Source organism: Etheostoma spectabile, chromosome 4, assembly GCF_008692095.1.
Source record: "Etheostoma spectabile isolate EspeVRDwgs_2016 chromosome 4, UIUC_Espe_1.0, whole genome shotgun sequence".
NCBI lineage: Eukaryota > Metazoa > Chordata > Actinopteri > Perciformes > Percidae > Etheostoma > Etheostoma spectabile.
This window is the reverse complement of record NC_045736.1, coordinates 26,243,071-26,261,542: the sequence shown is the minus strand read 5'-3', so window position 1 is coordinate 26,261,542 and position 18,472 is coordinate 26,243,071. Positions and strand designations below refer to the sequence as shown.

At 39.3% G+C, this 18,472-nt stretch overlaps 1 protein-coding gene across 2 annotated transcripts; it reads right to left on the bottom strand.

Annotated features, from left to right (window-relative positions):
• Positions 1 to 7,777: 7,777 nt before the first annotated feature.
• Positions 7,778 to 16,634, bottom strand: LOC116688630 (inositol hexakisphosphate kinase 2). Of its 2 annotated transcripts, none has more exons than XM_032514787.1 (6): positions 16,270 to 16,634; positions 13,921 to 14,209; positions 12,370 to 12,556; positions 10,474 to 10,634; positions 9,813 to 9,988; positions 7,778 to 9,182 (listed from the first exon to the last, which is right to left on the bottom strand). In XM_032514787.1, exons 1-6 carry the CDS (start codon positions 16,291 to 16,293, stop codon positions 8,568 to 8,570), a joined length of 1,452 nt encoding a protein of 483 aa, XP_032370678.1. In that variant the 5' UTR covers positions 16,294 to 16,634; the 3' UTR covers positions 7,778 to 8,567. The 2 variants fall into 2 exon arrangements, with proteins under 2 accessions (XP_032370678.1, XP_032370677.1); XM_032514786.1 differs by having other exon boundaries at positions 16,028 to 16,272.
• Positions 16,635 to 18,472: the final 1,838 nt, after the last annotated feature.

Here is an 18,472-nt window from a genome sequence, read left to right as displayed (position 1 = left end):
AGAACACTTCCAGTCAACTTGGAAAACGCACGACTTTACTGTTTAACGTTTATGATTTACACAGAGGTCTTCCATCCTCAAGAGGGTGCCATACTGTTTAATACAGTTTATGCTCCAGAGTCCAGACCATAGACCGTGCTCCAGACATGGGCCTACTGGCTTTGACCAGTTGGCTATGGTTTGAGATGGACTGTAAATATTACCGTAAGCAATTAATTAATATACAGTCTATGGTTTGAGCCGAGCCCTTCATCAGAGGAAGATCCATGAGTACGAACCGTGGACGTAATTTATATAGTATGAATAAATTCAGGATCAGGCCAGAAATGGATGAAGACAAGGTACAAGTGTATACTGAAAAACTGATTCAAAACTGTCATAAAGTAACCACCAGTCTTGAAGATAAATAGATAGATAGATAGATAGATAGATAGATAGTTTACATCGTTTATATTTACCTTGCTCAGCTTTGTTATCCTTGTTCTTAGCCAAAGGCCTAATAGGCTATCTATCTTTGAATACTTTGAGGGCAACAAAAAGCTCGGGTCAAATTCCTTGTTTGTTGACTATTAGGCTACTTGGCCACTAGGCGATTGAAGCAAATTTTAATTTTGATACCTTGGCATAATATGTACTATGACTATTATTGTTGTGATTACAATATATTGTAGATATTGTTGTGTTATTGTTGTTGTTATTTATGTTTTAGCATTAGGCCTATATTGCTACATATACGAGGATATCAACTATTTAGTGTACCTTTTACACTGGTGTACATAATTACAGAATGCAATTAGTTTTAATAGAATTCGGAGTGAAGCAGTCTCAGTATTTTCTCACCACTAGAGCTCAGTGTTGTTCCAAGTCAACGTTATTGTAAATTCTGCAACATGTGCCACACGTGCGTGCGTGTGCGTGCGTGCGCGCGTGTGTGTGTGTGTGTGTGTGTGTAAAAACACTGACCATATGCTATATACAAAACAAAGGGAGTATAATACACGGAAGTTATAAACACTGACACATGCCTCTTTGTTGTTTTAAGAAATGAAATGAAGGTGATGACAAAAAGAGCTACATTTCAAAGAGATACAGTAATGGGGAGATAATACTCCGGGGCCTAGAAGGAATTTGTGGCTTAAATTTTACTGGCACTTGATATTATGAATTAATAGATTCAGAGGTAAATAGTATACTCATTCACTTTTTTTGTTTTTGTCTTTACTGGAGTGTTTTTGTGTTGTCCATGAATGTATCTCATGTTGAAGCCGCAAGCAGCCACGGGTTAATTTAGGGGAGGCATGTGTCTGTGTTTATGACGTAAAACAACAAGGGCTAGATGATTTCCAGGGTCTATTATTATTATTATTATTATTATTATTATTATTAGTATTATTATTATTATTATTCTATAACCTGTTGTTGTAGCCAGATAGATCCATAACCTCTTTCGCTCATTCACAATGATAGTGTCCAGTGACAAACCCAGAATACATTAAGCTGGAGATTTCAATTGTAATTGACACTAATTATTCATGTTTAATAAAAAAAACAGAGCCACCCAGAAATGACTGTTTAATCTGCAGTGCTTTAATGATGCTATACGGATAACACAACCTAATACAACATGTGTAATCACTCCCTCAGCACCAGATAATGCAAATCGTCCGTGGCAATGCACAAACAAATATTTATCAACTTTTTGTACACAAGAGAAATCCATGCTAAAACATGAATGCTTATCCATAGTTTGTTGATGGCCTGCTCAGTTTTCCTGTCCCTGTGCCCAATCGTGGGAGACACTGTGTCCGTCTGCAACCTTCAATTATGTTTGTTTCATTGTGCGCCTAACACATGGAACCCCGGGCAATGGAACCATATTATTTACATTCTAAATTGGGATAGAGACCAACTAAAGTAAGAGGACGTGTTGTGCCTCGGGCCCAGGGGCTCAAAGAGAAAATGATCATGGATTTCTCTGTACCCAGGAATCAGCATTAAATCCTTCCAAATAAACCTAATACGATTTCCTCTTTGTAACTCTAGATCCCAAAACTTCATGATCAGATTAGATCAAACACTCAATTGATCATTAAACCAAGTGAAATCATATTAGTAAAAACTAATTTGTAGTTAAAGCAAAGTATAAGGTCTAGTTTGTTCTGTTATGCACATGAGTATGACTCAAAACAAAAATCTTAAAATGTCTTCATTTTTGTGTGCACGTACATTCTAACAAATGGCTTAAAAAAACTAATCAATCAATCAATCAATCAATCAATCAATCAATCAATCAATCAATCATTCACATTAAATCATACGAGGCACAATTACAGTCAGGATAGTATCCATAGGTTGAACATTTGGGGTACAGACAGGTTGCAGTTGTGACTAGTTGTTCCAATGCTGCAAACGGACCATTTTTAGCATTTCTGCTGTGACCTATTTGATGCACACTCCTGCAGATTTATGTCACTGATAAAAAAATCTCTATGTTGGCTACATTCCAGAAATAACTCGACATGACATATTTTAAAATCAATTTAGCACATCATGTACACACAAAAGTGCAGAAGTTCATAGAACAATGGAACGGCATTTTCACACATTGACATTGTGGGCTTTTAGTGTGTGCTGTGTTTTATTTTTCTGTACTGTTAAAGTACTGAGACCACACCAAAGATTGTCCAAGAATTCAAGGCTCTCTTTAAATAGCACAGAGCATTTGTATTAGTCGGGTACATTCATAGACCGTTGGGTACATTGCGTCTGTTGCAGATGAGTCAGACTTTTCTAGAGATAGGTTAATGTAAAAATTGATGTGCTCCTGCGCGTATGTGGAGGCATGATTGGGCAGTTTTTGTCAGTCAGTGGGCAGTTTTATTAACAGAGAATAGATAATAAATAACTCAAATAAAAAAAATACTTACTGGCAGGAAATATGCTGAACTCTTCCTTTTATATTGTACATTTCAATATCTTTATCTTTAGTTTTCTATACTGTTTTGTTTTGCCTTACATTTGCACTATTTAGAATTTATAACTGTATTGTACATGCTACTTATCTTTTTGTGTTTTATTTGATATATTACTTATCTTTGTTATCTACATTTGAACATGTTTCTTATCTTTTATGTTACACTTGTTGAACTTGTCCTTATTGCACCGTGGGTCAGAGTTAACCCAAACTCTTATAATCCCAAACTAATCCAGTTGAGGCCTGGTAGTGTGAAAGTGTAATGCGAGGCCAGAGTAAAATTCATAGTAAGAGAGTAATTCAAGAGGGCAGAAAATCTTCCTTCATTTGACCTTCATGGGGGAGCTTGAACAAAGAGTGTGTTGAATGTTAATCTGTGCCTCAGATGGTTCGTTAAAGTAATTAAAAGGTCAGTGTAAATGAGTTTGACAGAGTGGACCTGCATGCCGCTGGTACAACAGGTGCCTCAGGCCAGGTCGAGGCCTGGCGCCAGGCAGACAGTCAGCGTTATCTAACACTCCAGTTACATCTTAGCTCGACTTTGCTTTTCTGCTCTTGATTTCGTGGTCCATTTCTCTGCCTTTCTCTGCTTCCGTGACTGGATGAACAGACCGGGCATCCGTGCACTGTGTTGTCATTCCAGTCAATTTCATTTAATTTAGTGCTTATAGCCTACTAGACGTGGGCTTTGTTAAAATGCATATGGTTTAACTGCAGAGGCTGTAGCCTGTGCATGTGTGAGAGCGGATTCAAGCCAGAGTAGGGATTTTTTTGTAGTGAACCATTTATATTGGAATGGGGTCATGGTGGGATTTTATCTTCCTGTGATAAACAATAATTTATGGTTACATCATGTTGTAATCTTTGCTCTAATTATTGGATAAATTATTCCTGGAGGTATTATTAGTCTCTCGAGTTTTTTATTTTTATATTCTTTATTTATATGATATAGACCATTTTTACTTTTATATACTTTTTTAGCATTTGATTGATGTTTATACTTCAAGTTTGAGCTTGAAAGTTCATTCTCAACCATAGGAACAGAAGTTTAACAAAACAATACATTTTATTTTCTCTCCTGTAAGTTCCACAAAAAGTTATTAAATGAACTTTGAGTTACAATTGTTTCTAGCCACGCTAGCAACATGGCCATAAGGATGCTGATGTCTGTTGGTAAGTAAAGTCCACCAGTTTGGTCCAGATTAAAATATCCCAGTCTAACCATTGAATGCATTGCCAGGGGATTCTGTACAGACATGCATTAACATGATAAACAAAGGTTTTATATATGACTAACATTGGCTGAAAACATCAGCATGTTAGCACTATCATAGTGAGCATGTTAGCATGCTTGCTGATATTAGCATTTAGTGCAAAGTAAAGTCTCACAGATCTGCTAGCATGACTGTAGACTCTATGTCTTTGTGAGTTGTGACAAGTTGTCTGATTGCTTCAATCAGGGCAACATATGGGAGCTGCATTTAATAATAAATCCTTTTGTACAAAATGTGTGTACACACAATATCTTTATTAAACATCATTGCTCGTACTGCATGTATGTGTAAAAGGAAGGGAACTGTTTTTTTTAAATATAACAGCCCTTATTTATCACAGGTGCAGCCAGTTGGTTTTAATAGACAAAATTAGCTAAATGGAGAGATCACCTGTGTGTTGTCAAAGCTGTCACTCAAGTGCAGCCCAAGGAGCCTTGGGGATTTATCTGTAGCATAAATTCCTGGTATCAGTCTTATTATTAAACCATCCTCACATTAAAGCACAACAACCTTTAAGCTCTTCGGACCTCACCTGAAAACAAACTTTGGTGTACTCAATCACATTCACAGATCATTAGCAGAATTTAAGCAAGTCAGGAGAATAATCTCTACACGACCACAACCATTTGTTTTGTCTGCATATGAGTGAGAAAGAGTAAAAATGCTAATTTTGTCGTTTTTTTCTGGCTTTCTCCTCTCCCTCATAACACTAGTGATCCTCTTATGTAACTGCCTGTGCTGAGCTTGTTACTATTGTGTAAACTCAAGTTAGCACAAACAAAATTGGCTGTATTCCTAAAGTTTTTATTTGCTTTTATTCGACACTACGCTGCTCATTTGGGCATTGTGTTCTACTCAATAAACTATTCTTTTAAACAAAGTGTAAAAAAAAGTGTTTGAGAAAGACACAATAAAACCTAATGAAAATACTGTACAAAGACATTTTGGTATGACTGATTAGTGCTGTCTTAGGGAAAGCTGAATGGCACCTCGTACCTTGGACACAACAGTGTTGACTTGTTGAAACATGAAATGCTTGCACGCAAAATTGAGAGACTGAGAAGGTAGCAATTATTAGATGGCAGAGAGAGGATGCTGGGGTGCGGAGGCTCATATGTGAGACAAGATAATATAGACTTTATTAATCCCACACATTCCTGTGCTACAGCAGCTCAAAGAAGGAGAAAATGCACACATATCAGAATAACACAAATACACATCAAGTAGGCATAGAAAAAAATATATATGTAAAGTTGTCAGGTTCATAACACTTTAACTTACTAAATAATGACGGTCAAGCAAGAAAACGAGACTCAGACGGCAAATGAGCAGTTAATTGACAGTTGCAAAAGGGAAGCCACCACCAGAGCAGCCTTTCCGCAGCGCAGCTCTAGTGGGAACTTCAACAATTTCTCTGCAGCTCTGTCCCTTTATTCAAACACACACACACAGAAGATTCACAGGTGTTGATGTAAGGAGGGGTCTAATGCCTACGCCAGAAACCCTGGGCTGGCATGTACTCTAACTGACCTCGGATCTAAGGCTCTTGTTATCTTCTGTGATATGCAACAGTGGGACATTTATTGCCTTTTGTTTAGGCAGCAGCGACTGAAGAAACACAGACACGGCTTGAAAGAAACATAGTATTGTTAAATGTGCATATAATAATAAGCATGAAAGTTATACTAATTAGGAAAGTTATACTAATTAAGAAACAGCTACAAAGAAATAAGCAATAAAAGACTTTATAAAAATGAATTCTCTATCAAAAGTCAAAGAAAGAGAAAAAAAGAATTATTTGTAATAATGATAATGATAGTAATAAAACAAACATTTTACACAATAAACACCCTTACATAAAAAGACAGTATATAAACACAGATATACAGATGAATAGAAATTAAATGAAATATTGCAGTGTTACATTATGATGCTGCATTAAAGAGTCTAACTGCTGCTCTGACAACCTCCAGACCACATAGATTGGTTGTGTTCATTCATTTCCCTTCTTAACCAAAGACGCCTAAAAAAAGGTAAACAGTGTGTGATGTTCTAGGCCATGTGATGTTGTTGTTTGCGTCTATAAGCATGTAAAAAAAGAGAGGATGTGGGTGAGTTTATGCAAGAGGAATTTGGCTTAAATTATGTATCGTCTATCAGTATTCAGGGTGAGAAAATAAAAAATAAATTCAAAGACTTACAAAAGGTGTAAAACACGCACAAATTCACATACATGCAGCATCAAATGCAAACACCCAAAAATGAAAAATAGAAAGCTTTGCATGTTTTTCCTAATGGTTGGGTCCTGTCTGTCACATCTGAGGATGTCAAGGACAAGTCCTACAAACATCAAATAGCCAAGAGGAAAGTGGAGCAACGGTACTGAAGCTTAAATTTGATCTGGACAGTCACCCATATGCAGGAGAAATGTGGACTAGTTAGCTGCCTTTCAACAGTGCAATAAGCAAATAAGTGCCTCAAGGTTATTAGATAATCACGAGGGTGCATATAATGAGTGAACTGCTGAGAGATAAGGAAATTAGTTGATGGCAGTGAACAAACAAGGGAAATTATTTTGCATCATGCAAGACATTGAACTCCAATTGGAACTGTAAAGGACAACATTTGCCATGCAAAGTATGGAACTGTTATGGAATTATTGTTTTTGGAGGTAAGAAAGACATCAATCACAGGACCGTGTGCTTTGAATGGAAGTGTGCACCACTTTGTCTACATGCGAGCATGTACAATGTACAATCACTGACTGAAAGTTCATGAAATGATGAAGCAGACTTGATGAATGAATAAAAATTGACAGAGTGCATTCATATTTTGATGAATGGGGGAGTGTCTCTTGTCACCCAAAAAAGCTATGACACTGTTTCACTTCCAGCAAAGGTCGCTGTTGCCATGGAGATTTTAACTGTGGCTCTGCAACTGATCCATTTGAAGCGGCGACATTCACAAAGTAATGGGCTACGAGGACGCACATGCACACGTGTCATACAGTGGTATGCAAACACTATGATTTAGAATAACAGTGAATCTTAAGTATGTTTGTGGTGTAATATACATATGCATACATGCCCTAACTTTCGAGCCCCACTATACAATATGATGATAGAATGGGATAATTTTGATGGTTAAAAGCAGCCTACTGATCCTGAGGCTGTGATGCAACATTGGCTACTACGATAAAAATATTGTGATATTTGATTTTCTCCACATCGCCCAGCCCTATGTGGTGTGTAACTACGGTATGGCCTAGACTTTTACAGATTAGAGTGTCTGTGCTTTACTTTATTTGTAGAGATATGAATTAAAGTCATTGTGTGCTTGTTCTGGCTCATGCTCAAAAAGCTGTCATTTGTTTACCGACCCAAGGGACAAACTCCCATCCTGGATATTTCATGAAATGTAATTGTGCAAACATTTAAATTTCCCGTAAACAGGACGTCTCTGGTTTCTTTCTTTAAGCTCCTGACCTTGTCAACAAGTAGCAGCACATATAAAAGAAGACACAGATTTGAACACAAACCCAAGTCCTTTATTTTCTTCCCCAAGACTGTGGACAGCACATACATACAAGGTAGAGGTATTTAAACACTTCAAATAACAATATTAATTAATGTCATTATCATAACCTTAATAACATGGAATGTAATACTCTTCATTTGCTTAATTTTTTTAACTTTGTTTTTTTCATGAAATATGTCAAATAAAGAACTAACTCTATATAATCTTTCCCTGATACTTATATGAATATAGTCTCTTTAAGTAAATATGAACAAGAAAGGATGGCAGAATGAACAGGCAATAAAGAAGAATGGAGGGGGTGCTCACTACCTTTCCTCCCATCAACTCTGTCCTCATATACGCTCTCTCACATTGCCCCATCCTAGTGTAAACACACAACAGAATGGGTTTGTGTGTGCAAAATGCTGACGTCTTCTTTGGAATCGGAAGTAAGAAAAACATTTCTACTGACTCGTGACTTCAAACTGCTTTTATTTGCTGCCTACCCTTTTGGTCCCAACAGTGAACCAGGTTAAACAGAATGATGACAATGGGTAAATCACTGCATCAGTCACACAGATGTCTCAGCTATGTTATGTGCAGATCTCTTTTATATCCCGGAGACAGACACACACAACAGTAACATGAGAAGCACCAACGGCAGAAACAGGAACTGGGTCCAATGAAAGGCCAGCTACAACATGGTCTAATTAAGAAGTAGAGAGGAGAAAACTCTCTCCGCTTCTGTAGTCCAGTCCTGTTCTGTGCATCTGTGTCTGAATGTGTGTGTGTCACGTCTGTCTTCAGTCCGTGCTGTGGTTCTCCAGCTCGGAGATGATGGTGATCAGGTTCTGAAGACCAAAGATGTAGCCACTGTCCAGGCCCTTGTACACCACACTGTCCCCTTCGTAATGTCTGCAGGTAGTGTGGGCAAAATCTATCATTCTTACATCCACCAAAGGGCTACGGTGGTCTGAGCGGGACAAGCGAGCCTGGCTGACACCTGAGATCCCGCCACTGGTGCTGCCGTCGCTAGACGTGGAGGGCCTGCGAGAAAAACCAAGTGCACCTGCTTCTTCACCCACCTCCTCCTCTTCATCTTCCTCCTCCATTTCTGGTTCAGCCTCCACCTCCTCGTCCTCTTCTTCTTCAGAGAGGTCGTCCTCAGTGCTTTTTTGGTGGGGCGCTCCGTCGTAGATGATGAGCAGGGAGCTGGAGTAGAAGCGATAGGATTCACAGGCTTCCAGGGCAGCTTGCACCTCTTGGAGCCTTTGCAGCACCGGGGCGAAGAGTTCGCGTCGTAGACGCTGTCCGCTGTGAAAAAACTGGAACAACGCTTCTTTGAAGTCTGGCACAGTCAGCCTGCGGCCATGAAACTTGTTCATAAACATCAGCTGGCCCGTGTCATACTGGTACACCTGAAGGGATGGAGAGACAAAGAGGGGTTTGAAAAGAAGAAAAGGAATAGTGACTATGTCTATAACAAAATTAGTTAAATTAGTTTTACAACAAGGTTTGTGTCTTATTCATATATTTTCCTAGTTTCTGTTTAAATAATCATGGCAGTGATGGCAAACGTATTCCGAATTGTACAGATCCACTGTTTGGATTGGTCATTGTCAGAGATGTTGAACAGAGGTTGCATTGTTCTCAAATAGTTAATGGCCAGTGGGTGACCTGTACTGATTTAATGGCCAAAGATAAATCTTACTGCCTTTTGATGCTTGGCAGGTGCTAATTTTAGGGCTTTGTTGCATTCATCACAATACATGGTAGTCAGGTTATTAAAGGAATAGTTCCAAAATGAGACAAACCAGATGTAATGTGTAAATTACAGAGCTTAAGAGGTGCTGGGAGTTTCCTAAGCTAAGCTAGGCTAATCAGCTGCTGGCTGTACACTTATATTAAACAGATTAGAGAGTGGTATAGATCTTCTCCTCTTAACTCTTCACCAGAAAGTCAATAGCAATAGCAATTTCTCAAAATGTCTAGCTTTTCCTTTAAGACAGAGCCATAAACACTAAAGCCAGTGTTAGATCAAAGCCCACCTGCATGCCAGAGAGGCAGACTCCTATTACGGGTGCTGTGCTGTTCTCACACTTGCGCTTCTTCCTGGCCTTTTTCTCCTCCGTGACCTCATCTCCATATTGCTGTGTGCCCATCTTCACGTCCAACACACACGGCAACGTGTGGCGCCATGTCAGATTCTCCAGCAGGATGAATTCTGATAAACTGAGTCAAGGAGGCCAGAGTCCAAAAGCAGTGGCTTCTATACTAGTCAACGTACAACATACAACTGCTTGAGATGGTTAGATAAAAAAACATGTGTACCTCTAAGCTTTTCCTTCCACAGGTTTCACTGCATTAACATGAACATTATATTCCTTACAATACTGACTGTACAGGCAAGTCATAGCAAAATAAAGGAACTAATGGGGTGGCTTTGGAAGCACAACTCCACGAGGCTTTGTTAGCTAGACATTGTATTAGATAACAGGCACCAGGTGCATGCTGGAGCCTCTGATTATTATGTATACTTTTAAACTGCATGTAAATAGGTAGGTGTTGAGGTGTCCTTGTGGCTCAGTTGGTTGGGGCACATGCCATGTCCCTGGAACCAATGAACAATAATCCTGTCTAGTTCCACTGTAATCTGGAAAATTGCCAAAATAGAAAATCAGTGTAGTTTAACAGTCATTGAAAGGATACTGTATTGGTTGCAGTGCATGGCCTCCTCTTTTAACTTCTGCAGGTGCTGCTGTTGAAGTGTGACGGTCCAGGGTTTTTGTTTGAGCTGTGGTACAGCATTACTGTGACTGCGCTCCAGTCTGTAGTAGAACACCTCAGCCTCCTCCTCCAGTTTGTGATCACTGGACGGCAGACGGAGAGAGAAAGTCATTATTTTTCAGGAAATTCCTTCGTCAAGTCTGCTCCATCATCTCATGAGCATTCAGTCAGTGACTGTACATTGTACATGCTTGCATGTAGACATAGTGGTGCACACTTCCATTCAAAGCATGGTGATCCTGTGATTGATGTATTTCTTACCTCCAAAAATAAAAATTCCATAATAGTGTCATACGGATGCACCGACATTTATGTTGTAATTCCTCATGGAGGAGACAAAAACTACTCACTATAGCTTTAAAATAGTCTACTTATGTGGATAGCAGAACATAAAACAAAAGGGCAGCAATGATATAAAGAGGAACCCAGTGGAATTGTATCTTTCAGTCCCTATTGTCCGTTAAAAAACATTTAAAATCAACCTTGTCATATATTTCGCATCAAGTATCAGCCTTCCAGCCGTTCCGCCATTCCAGGTCAGGGGCCTCATTCATAAAACTTTGTGGCAAATTTGCGTCAGAAGTGGCGGTTAAGGACAAAACATAGGATGTGAGTACGCACAGAACTATTCAGATTTAATTAAAAGGTGTCGGAATAAATCTAATTGTAAGTGACAAATAGTTCTGCAGAAGGAGCATGCAAAACGTTCTATTGTAACTTTCACAATGGTTAAAAGTGCAATGTGATAAATTATCCTGAAGCTAATGATTACCTGTTCAGGAGGAAATTAGCCAACTCAGCCTCCTTTTGGGTTTTAAACTGCCGCAATCTTTCAAATTCATCTCCAATATTTATCCGGGGTTTCTCTGGGTACGCGACTGTCAGAAACATACCAGTTTTTTTTAGGTCAGGTAGAATTTATCTCCATTGATCCCGATCCCGATCGTTTGTTTGCTGCTTTCACGGTTTTACTAACGTTACATCTGTAGCACGCTGGTTTTACAGGTAAATCTGGCAACCCGGCCTGGCTGTCAAACTGGGCAATTGATACTAACGCACAGGCCAAAACGCAAACAGAAATTCTATCACGGAACGGAAATTACAAAAGGAGAAAATACTGGCATTAGCAGTGTTGTCAGAAACGATAGTCTTTCAACGTAGCATGTTTACTTAATATGCAATGATGCATTGGGGTCATTTTTGGATTTATTACAGTAAATAGCAATTGGACCTTTAAAACATGCTTTAGACCTACAATAAAAACTAACTTTTAAAACAAAAGTTTTCTTTGCAAATATATTTGCTTGAATACATGATAGTAGGCTATCTTGTTTTATTTTGTCTGTTTTTCACCGCAGATGGATCAAACAGGTGTTTGTGTTGTAAAAATAGCTTTGTGAATTGTTCATATCATCAATAAAGGAAATATTTCAATTTGTTTTACACAATGGTCTCAGATTCACAGTTCACAGGACTGACTAAGTTTTGTGTTTATGTATATGCATGGACATGAATCTATTGCAGTTATGTAACCCTGAGGCTGTGATCCTCTCTCTAACTGCCAAGGCTAAGGATCAGCCTCTAACAGTTAGAGCCTTTTATAACTTAAGCTGTAAGTGTAAGTCAATGTGTGTTAATCATCAATTTATGAGTCTTCAGACAAAATACAGTTCTCTTTACCAGTCATAGGAAACTAAAGATGGTTTTAAATACAACATGGTTGGTTCTGAAGTGATCTGAAGCCTTGATTTAAGTGTGAAAGTGACTCCCTTTGCCCTTGCCTGTTGATGCATTGACTAACCCTACTTTATCTCTCACCTCTTGTCCTTGTCTTTACAAGAGTGGCGGCTTTGGCCATCTGTGCTGTGATTTTTGCTGTCCACAAGCGGTGAGGATGCCATCTTTTTCCCCCACATGAGATCTACTGCTGGGTCACTCTGGAGGGGGTAAGCAATGAGGCAAAGGTTTCCTTCTTCATCCTCCTCAAAGCTCACTGACACCACACCTGAGAGTAGAACATAGAAGAAACAGAAAGACACCTGTTAGACATGTGTGTCATGGAGCAGTGAAGAGAATAAGTCTCTTATAAAGAATCAAAGCACAATAAAGCTGCCAATAAAGATAACACAAGCTCTCAAGTACTAAGAATCTCTTATTCCCATCTTGCTGCTTTGTTGGAGCAGTTACGGTACACTTACAGAGTACTTTGGGTCTACATCCACATCTCTTTAAGACATCTGTCCTAACGATACTTGGACAAAACTATAACAGTGGACAGGACAGAGATAGTGAGCTATCAAAGCAACTCAGAAAAGGACAGAATGAAAGAACAATCAATCAATATCAATATGCAGGCAGTGGGTGGTAATTTGTATACAAAAAAACAGACCATGCTTTTAAATAGGTCTAATGCTAAAAAGCAACATAGAAGATAACAGCTCAAACACAAATGACACAAGGCTACAAAATATGAGTTCTATTTGTTACCGAGCCATTTTCCAGGGTTTGTGCTAATCTACACTTACCAGCGTGTAGTGTAGGGTGTAGCGATATTTTTAACAAACAGATATGAGAGTGCATAGATCTTCTCAGCTAACTCTCCACCAGAAACTCAATCTCACACAAAATGATGAGCAGTATACAGTACATAAATATCATACTAAAACCACAGAGCATCACTGCACACATACAGAAAAATACATGATGCTAGTCTACAGGCTTCAGCTATAGATGAAGAGCACAACAAGAAATAGTCAGCAGGATAGCAAAGGTTTCCCAAAGCTTGTTTGTATCATAAACAGCCTATCCTCCGCATGGTGTTCCATAATATGGCTAAATAAGGAGGGGAAATAAGGAGGGAGGACTGAGATTGGAAGTAAAAAACAAGGAGAATGAGTTGAAACTGCTGAAATGAAAGCACGGTTGCCAGAAAATATTAATAGCAAAGCAACGGAAAGCGAAAATAGAAAATATGAGGCTGATTTAACATCAGTGCCCGTGTTCGTGCCTATGTTGACCTTTTCAGATGACCTCATAGTGGATTTCCAGAAAAAGAAATGGGGGTAAGCCTGACTTACCTGTGTTAGTACAACCTCCTACAAACAGGACATCACAACTGTCTGGCCTGTTTCTAGGAGGCCAACTTGCAGTCTCAGCTGCAGCACTCTGTGGTACTATTTGAAAAACAACACACAGGGAGCTCTTTTTTCCTAAAAATTTAAAAATGTACACTTTACACACAACCTGCAAAACTTAATTTCCCAGCTGATTTGCACACATACAGCAGTGAAATGGATAAAGAGATATGCATAACAACACAACAAAAAACAACAGCCACAACACAGGTTAGAACAGGATAGTTTGCAATACCTCTATACTGGGGGATAAACTTCCTCATGGAAGCAGGCACACATTTGTAGAACTGATGTTCGCGGGGGATGAGGGGTTTACAGATGGTCTGCTCCCCGAGGCTTAAGACGCAGCAATGCCCCCCCACCTGGTGTAGGAAGGGCTCAAGCATCACTCCTTTCTCCATGTAGCACTGCTGGTGCTGCAGCTTCTGCTGCTGCTGCTGCTGCTGTTGCTGTTGCTCTAAATCCATGGCCTTCTGGGACTGTGCCTCCACGGCCGGACCCATCCTCTCGCCCTGACCACACCACTGTGGGCATCAGGACAGGAAGGAGGAAATAGAAGAGAAACAGAATAAAATGCCAAGTTTAAGTGGATGTTTAATTCCTTTTTTTACTCCTTGTCTGGCAGTTCTTGTAGCCGAGTAGAAACAGAAAGCCAGAGAAAGTCCTCTAAACGTAGCTAAACCAAACAGAGACAGATCCTGCTTGTGCCTACACTTCAGACCGAATGCTTTCTGAAGCTGAGAGCTTGCTCTCCACTGGTGAAGCTCTCAAACTGGGCCCACCCTCATCACAAGCAATCCTCCAATCAGGAGCACCCAAAGCAGGCTGTTGGGTGGTAACCCTTCCAGGGAAAGGAGCAAGCAAACAAAGACAGGGGTGGGAGGGGGGTGTCTGGTGGAAGGGAGAGAGGAAAGAAAAATAAAAACAAGGAGGAAGGACAAAGCTGAACCCAGCTCGCAGTGTCAGTGTTTTAACAACCTAACATAACAAGCATCACTATTTCTTTATATAATTAGAATTGTTTCAAGCACATGCAAAATGGGTTTTTATTTGTTGCAAGAGCTAAACATGTAAGATTCTTCATCTGCAATACAATGAAATATTTGGTCACATTCCTGGTTAAAAAGTGGGATATGCCAAGAATAACTATTATAAAAAATAACACAACTCTACAGACCCACATATTTCAATTTAATTTAGAACTGACCCAAATGCTTCAAAGCTTTGATCGTTTCCATGGTTATCAGTGTCAGAATCAATCTTTGAATGCTGAGTTTTTTTCTCTTTTATAATATTAGCCTATATTATTTAACGTGTCTCCCCCAAAATACTCAGAATAGAATAGAACAGAATAGAATACCCATTAAATAAGGAATAGTAATCCAACAATATTAATTTATATACATCTACATTAATTATTATAAATGGTTACTCTCAGACTGATTGCTGTTTGTTGTGTGTCTAGCTTCCTTTATTACAGCAACAAGATTCAAAGTAACAGCTTTTTGGAACTTAAACTACAGCAAAAATTATTCACTGACAATTGGCGATTTAAAATCACACCCAGTTTCCTACACATGCATTTTTTGGCTAGTACATCATGTGCACAATCTGCAGCCCCTTAAGAACATCAGCACTGTTGTGAGAATATCTTGCTAAAACCCCACAGAAAGGACCAGAAAACAAAACTGGATCCATCTTCATTGCAGTGACTGTACATGCTACACATAAAGCCAAGGCTGTGGTAGCGCCAGAGCGCTTTACAGCACATTCAGGCATCCTAGAAATGTGATCATCAGATATGTCTGTATTAACGAGAACGCTGGTTGGTGAGGGTGAGGGGAGGGGAGTGCAGGAAGGAAGTGTGGGTGAGGTCTGTCTTTTGCCCATGTGTGGCAACAGACACTGGAGGAGGAGGCTAATATGATGGTGGTGAGTGAATTTAGATATAAAACTAAAGAGGCATTAGAGGGGACTGTGAAGGTCAAAATAACAAAGGGCATGCACACACACACACAGACACACACACACACACACACACACACACACACCACACACACACACACACACACACACACACACACACACACACACATACATACACACACACAAATATATTTGGATAAGTTGCATAGTTGCATTGCTTCAAAGCAAACAACTTACTCTTCCATATTTAAATTAAAATGTAATACATGTTCTGTGCATGCTCAGTAATTTTCATGGTTTTGACCTCTCAGAACTAGTTTGTTGTGTGTTTTTGTACTGCTGACCTACGTCAAGAGCCTTAAAAGATTAAGGATGAGACAAACAATCTGTATGAGGTGGCTTGAGTCTGGATTTACCTGGACCGATTTAGGCGGTGTCCAAGGAGAAACGTGCGTAGACATATTGACTTACACTCATGCCTGCAGAAAACTCGGAAGCCATGAAGATCACACATGCAGTCAGACAGAGCAACACATGCACAAAAATCACATTCAAAACACACAAAAACAATGAATCCCTGCAACAACATGTAAACACAAACACAAAAGCTCTACCTCTGCTTGCCTGGCACAATGCAGTGGAGAAAAGCTGACATTACCTGTGTGGTGATTTGTGGGGTCATTTTCCAGACTGATCTCCTCACATGCTATCACACCAGATAAACCCGCTAACCAAATGCTCATGCTCAACACCTAAGCCCCCACTAAAAATACAACATGCTGTAGGTAATTCAGGCTGTGGACTAGCTATTAATAAACATTTTGCTGCATGCCAAATGCAAGAGACAACAAACACAGGGATCAGACAGAGGGGAAACAATTCACTGGCTGCCACCACAGGCCAAGAGGACAGACATTGAAGTGGAAAAAAAAAACTCACTTGTCAACACATCTTTGACCTGAAAGGGTAAGCTATTCAGGGTAATCTATAATATTCTATTTTTTGCTTATGTTCTTACTTCAGTCTTCAAATACAAAGTAATTTGAGTGATACAGTAATGCCTGCAGGTCCATACGACACACAATAGATATACCATTGAAGTTGGGGAAGGCAGTTTTTTGCCTCTTTGGGCAAAATATTCCATAATAACCTTTCAGCATACTATAATTCAAGTGTTCTGAGAGAAAACTAGACCTCTGCAACTCCTCTTGCCTGTGACGGAAGATTTTTGACAAACTCATTTTAGAGAGAGGGCATTCCTGCCAACCATAGCCAAAATAGAATGGCATTGGGATAAAAATCACAATCGGGACGATTGAAATGAATGACTAGCAATCCATTATATATACTATAAGTGCATTTTTGAGTCTCTAGATTAACAATAGACATGACATTTAGATTAATTTCAATTAGATTGGAACATGCCCTACATTTCTTAAATGTAGATCACTGACTGTACCTGGTACAGTTATATAAAGCTGGATTCAGTGCAATCATATCATTCAAGCATTTCTGCAAAAGGGGCCTAACATTAAATGAATACATTCATATTTGATAATTTAGCTTGTTGTATTTATGTGTTCACAGCACTGTATTGTCTCAAGGCATAAAGTTGTGACATTCTATTTTTCATACATTCCGACCTGGCCCACTGTCACAACAAATTTGGGATCCATCAGAGTTTAAAATATGAAATTACTTGAGTTCAGGTGTATCAAATCCCATTCAGTCTGAAGTTTTACTTATTATATATGTATATCCACCTATTTCATTTATGAAGTGCGTCAAAATATCTGTCAGTTTGTCAGTGTGTGTGTGTGTGTGTGTGTGTGTGTGTGTGTGTGTGTGTGTGTGTGTGTGTGTGTGTGTGTGTGTGTGTGTGGTGTCTGTGTGAGAATTCCTGACATAGTGTGTCAACTCTTAGCCTCCACCACCGTACCTCAGGTGACTGAATGGAGGGGAGGGATGCATATATCCTTGGCACATCTCTCACTCTATTGTATGCAAATATAAAAAGATGCATCTTTCTTTCCATAAATAATAGCACTCATGCACCTTATTGTGTAGTATTTTAAGCTGGGCACTGACATAAACACAATGGCATGCCCTCAGTGTCTCTAGACCAAAGCTCTCTCCAGACACTCCTTTCATTGTTGTACATAGCCAAACAGAATTTAGATGCAGCTATGTTTTACCAAGAAAGGACAGACCATTGCAATGGTGACAACATACTGGTCAACCATGTGTGTCTAAGGTTGACAGTGCCTTACCGATAAAAGAGCCAGGCAATTCAGAATATGAAAATAATATGACAACAACAAAAAAAATGGGAAGACTGGATGAAGTAAGATCGGGACACCGAGGAAAAGCAGATGAAACAAGGAGCAACAGGATTGCATGATGGGAGAACGAGTAGAGCCTAATACAAGATAGACTGCAGGAAAGGTGAAGCTATGGTTTAAAATCTAAAATCCTCATATTAAAAGAAATTTGATCATTGCTATGATAAGACAAGCAACTGCTTCATCCAGGACACCCAATACTGTAAATCAACACAGCATGCAAAGGTCCCCTGCAGACTTCTACCCAGATGAATATTAATCCTTGGAAAAAGACCACACACGAGCAAGACATAATACGGTAATATAAGGCTCTAAGTCGGAGTACAGTTACCGCAACTAGAGGCTTTCAACTGACCTACTGAAATACATGCACATACTCTTAACATGCAAGAACAAATGCAAGTAAGCCACAAGCCCAAACAAGCCATGTCACATAAATGGATAGACACCTGAAAGTTAGTAAGTCTATTTATTGTGACAGAAATTAGAGACGCTTGGGGCTACCAGACAAGAGTCTTG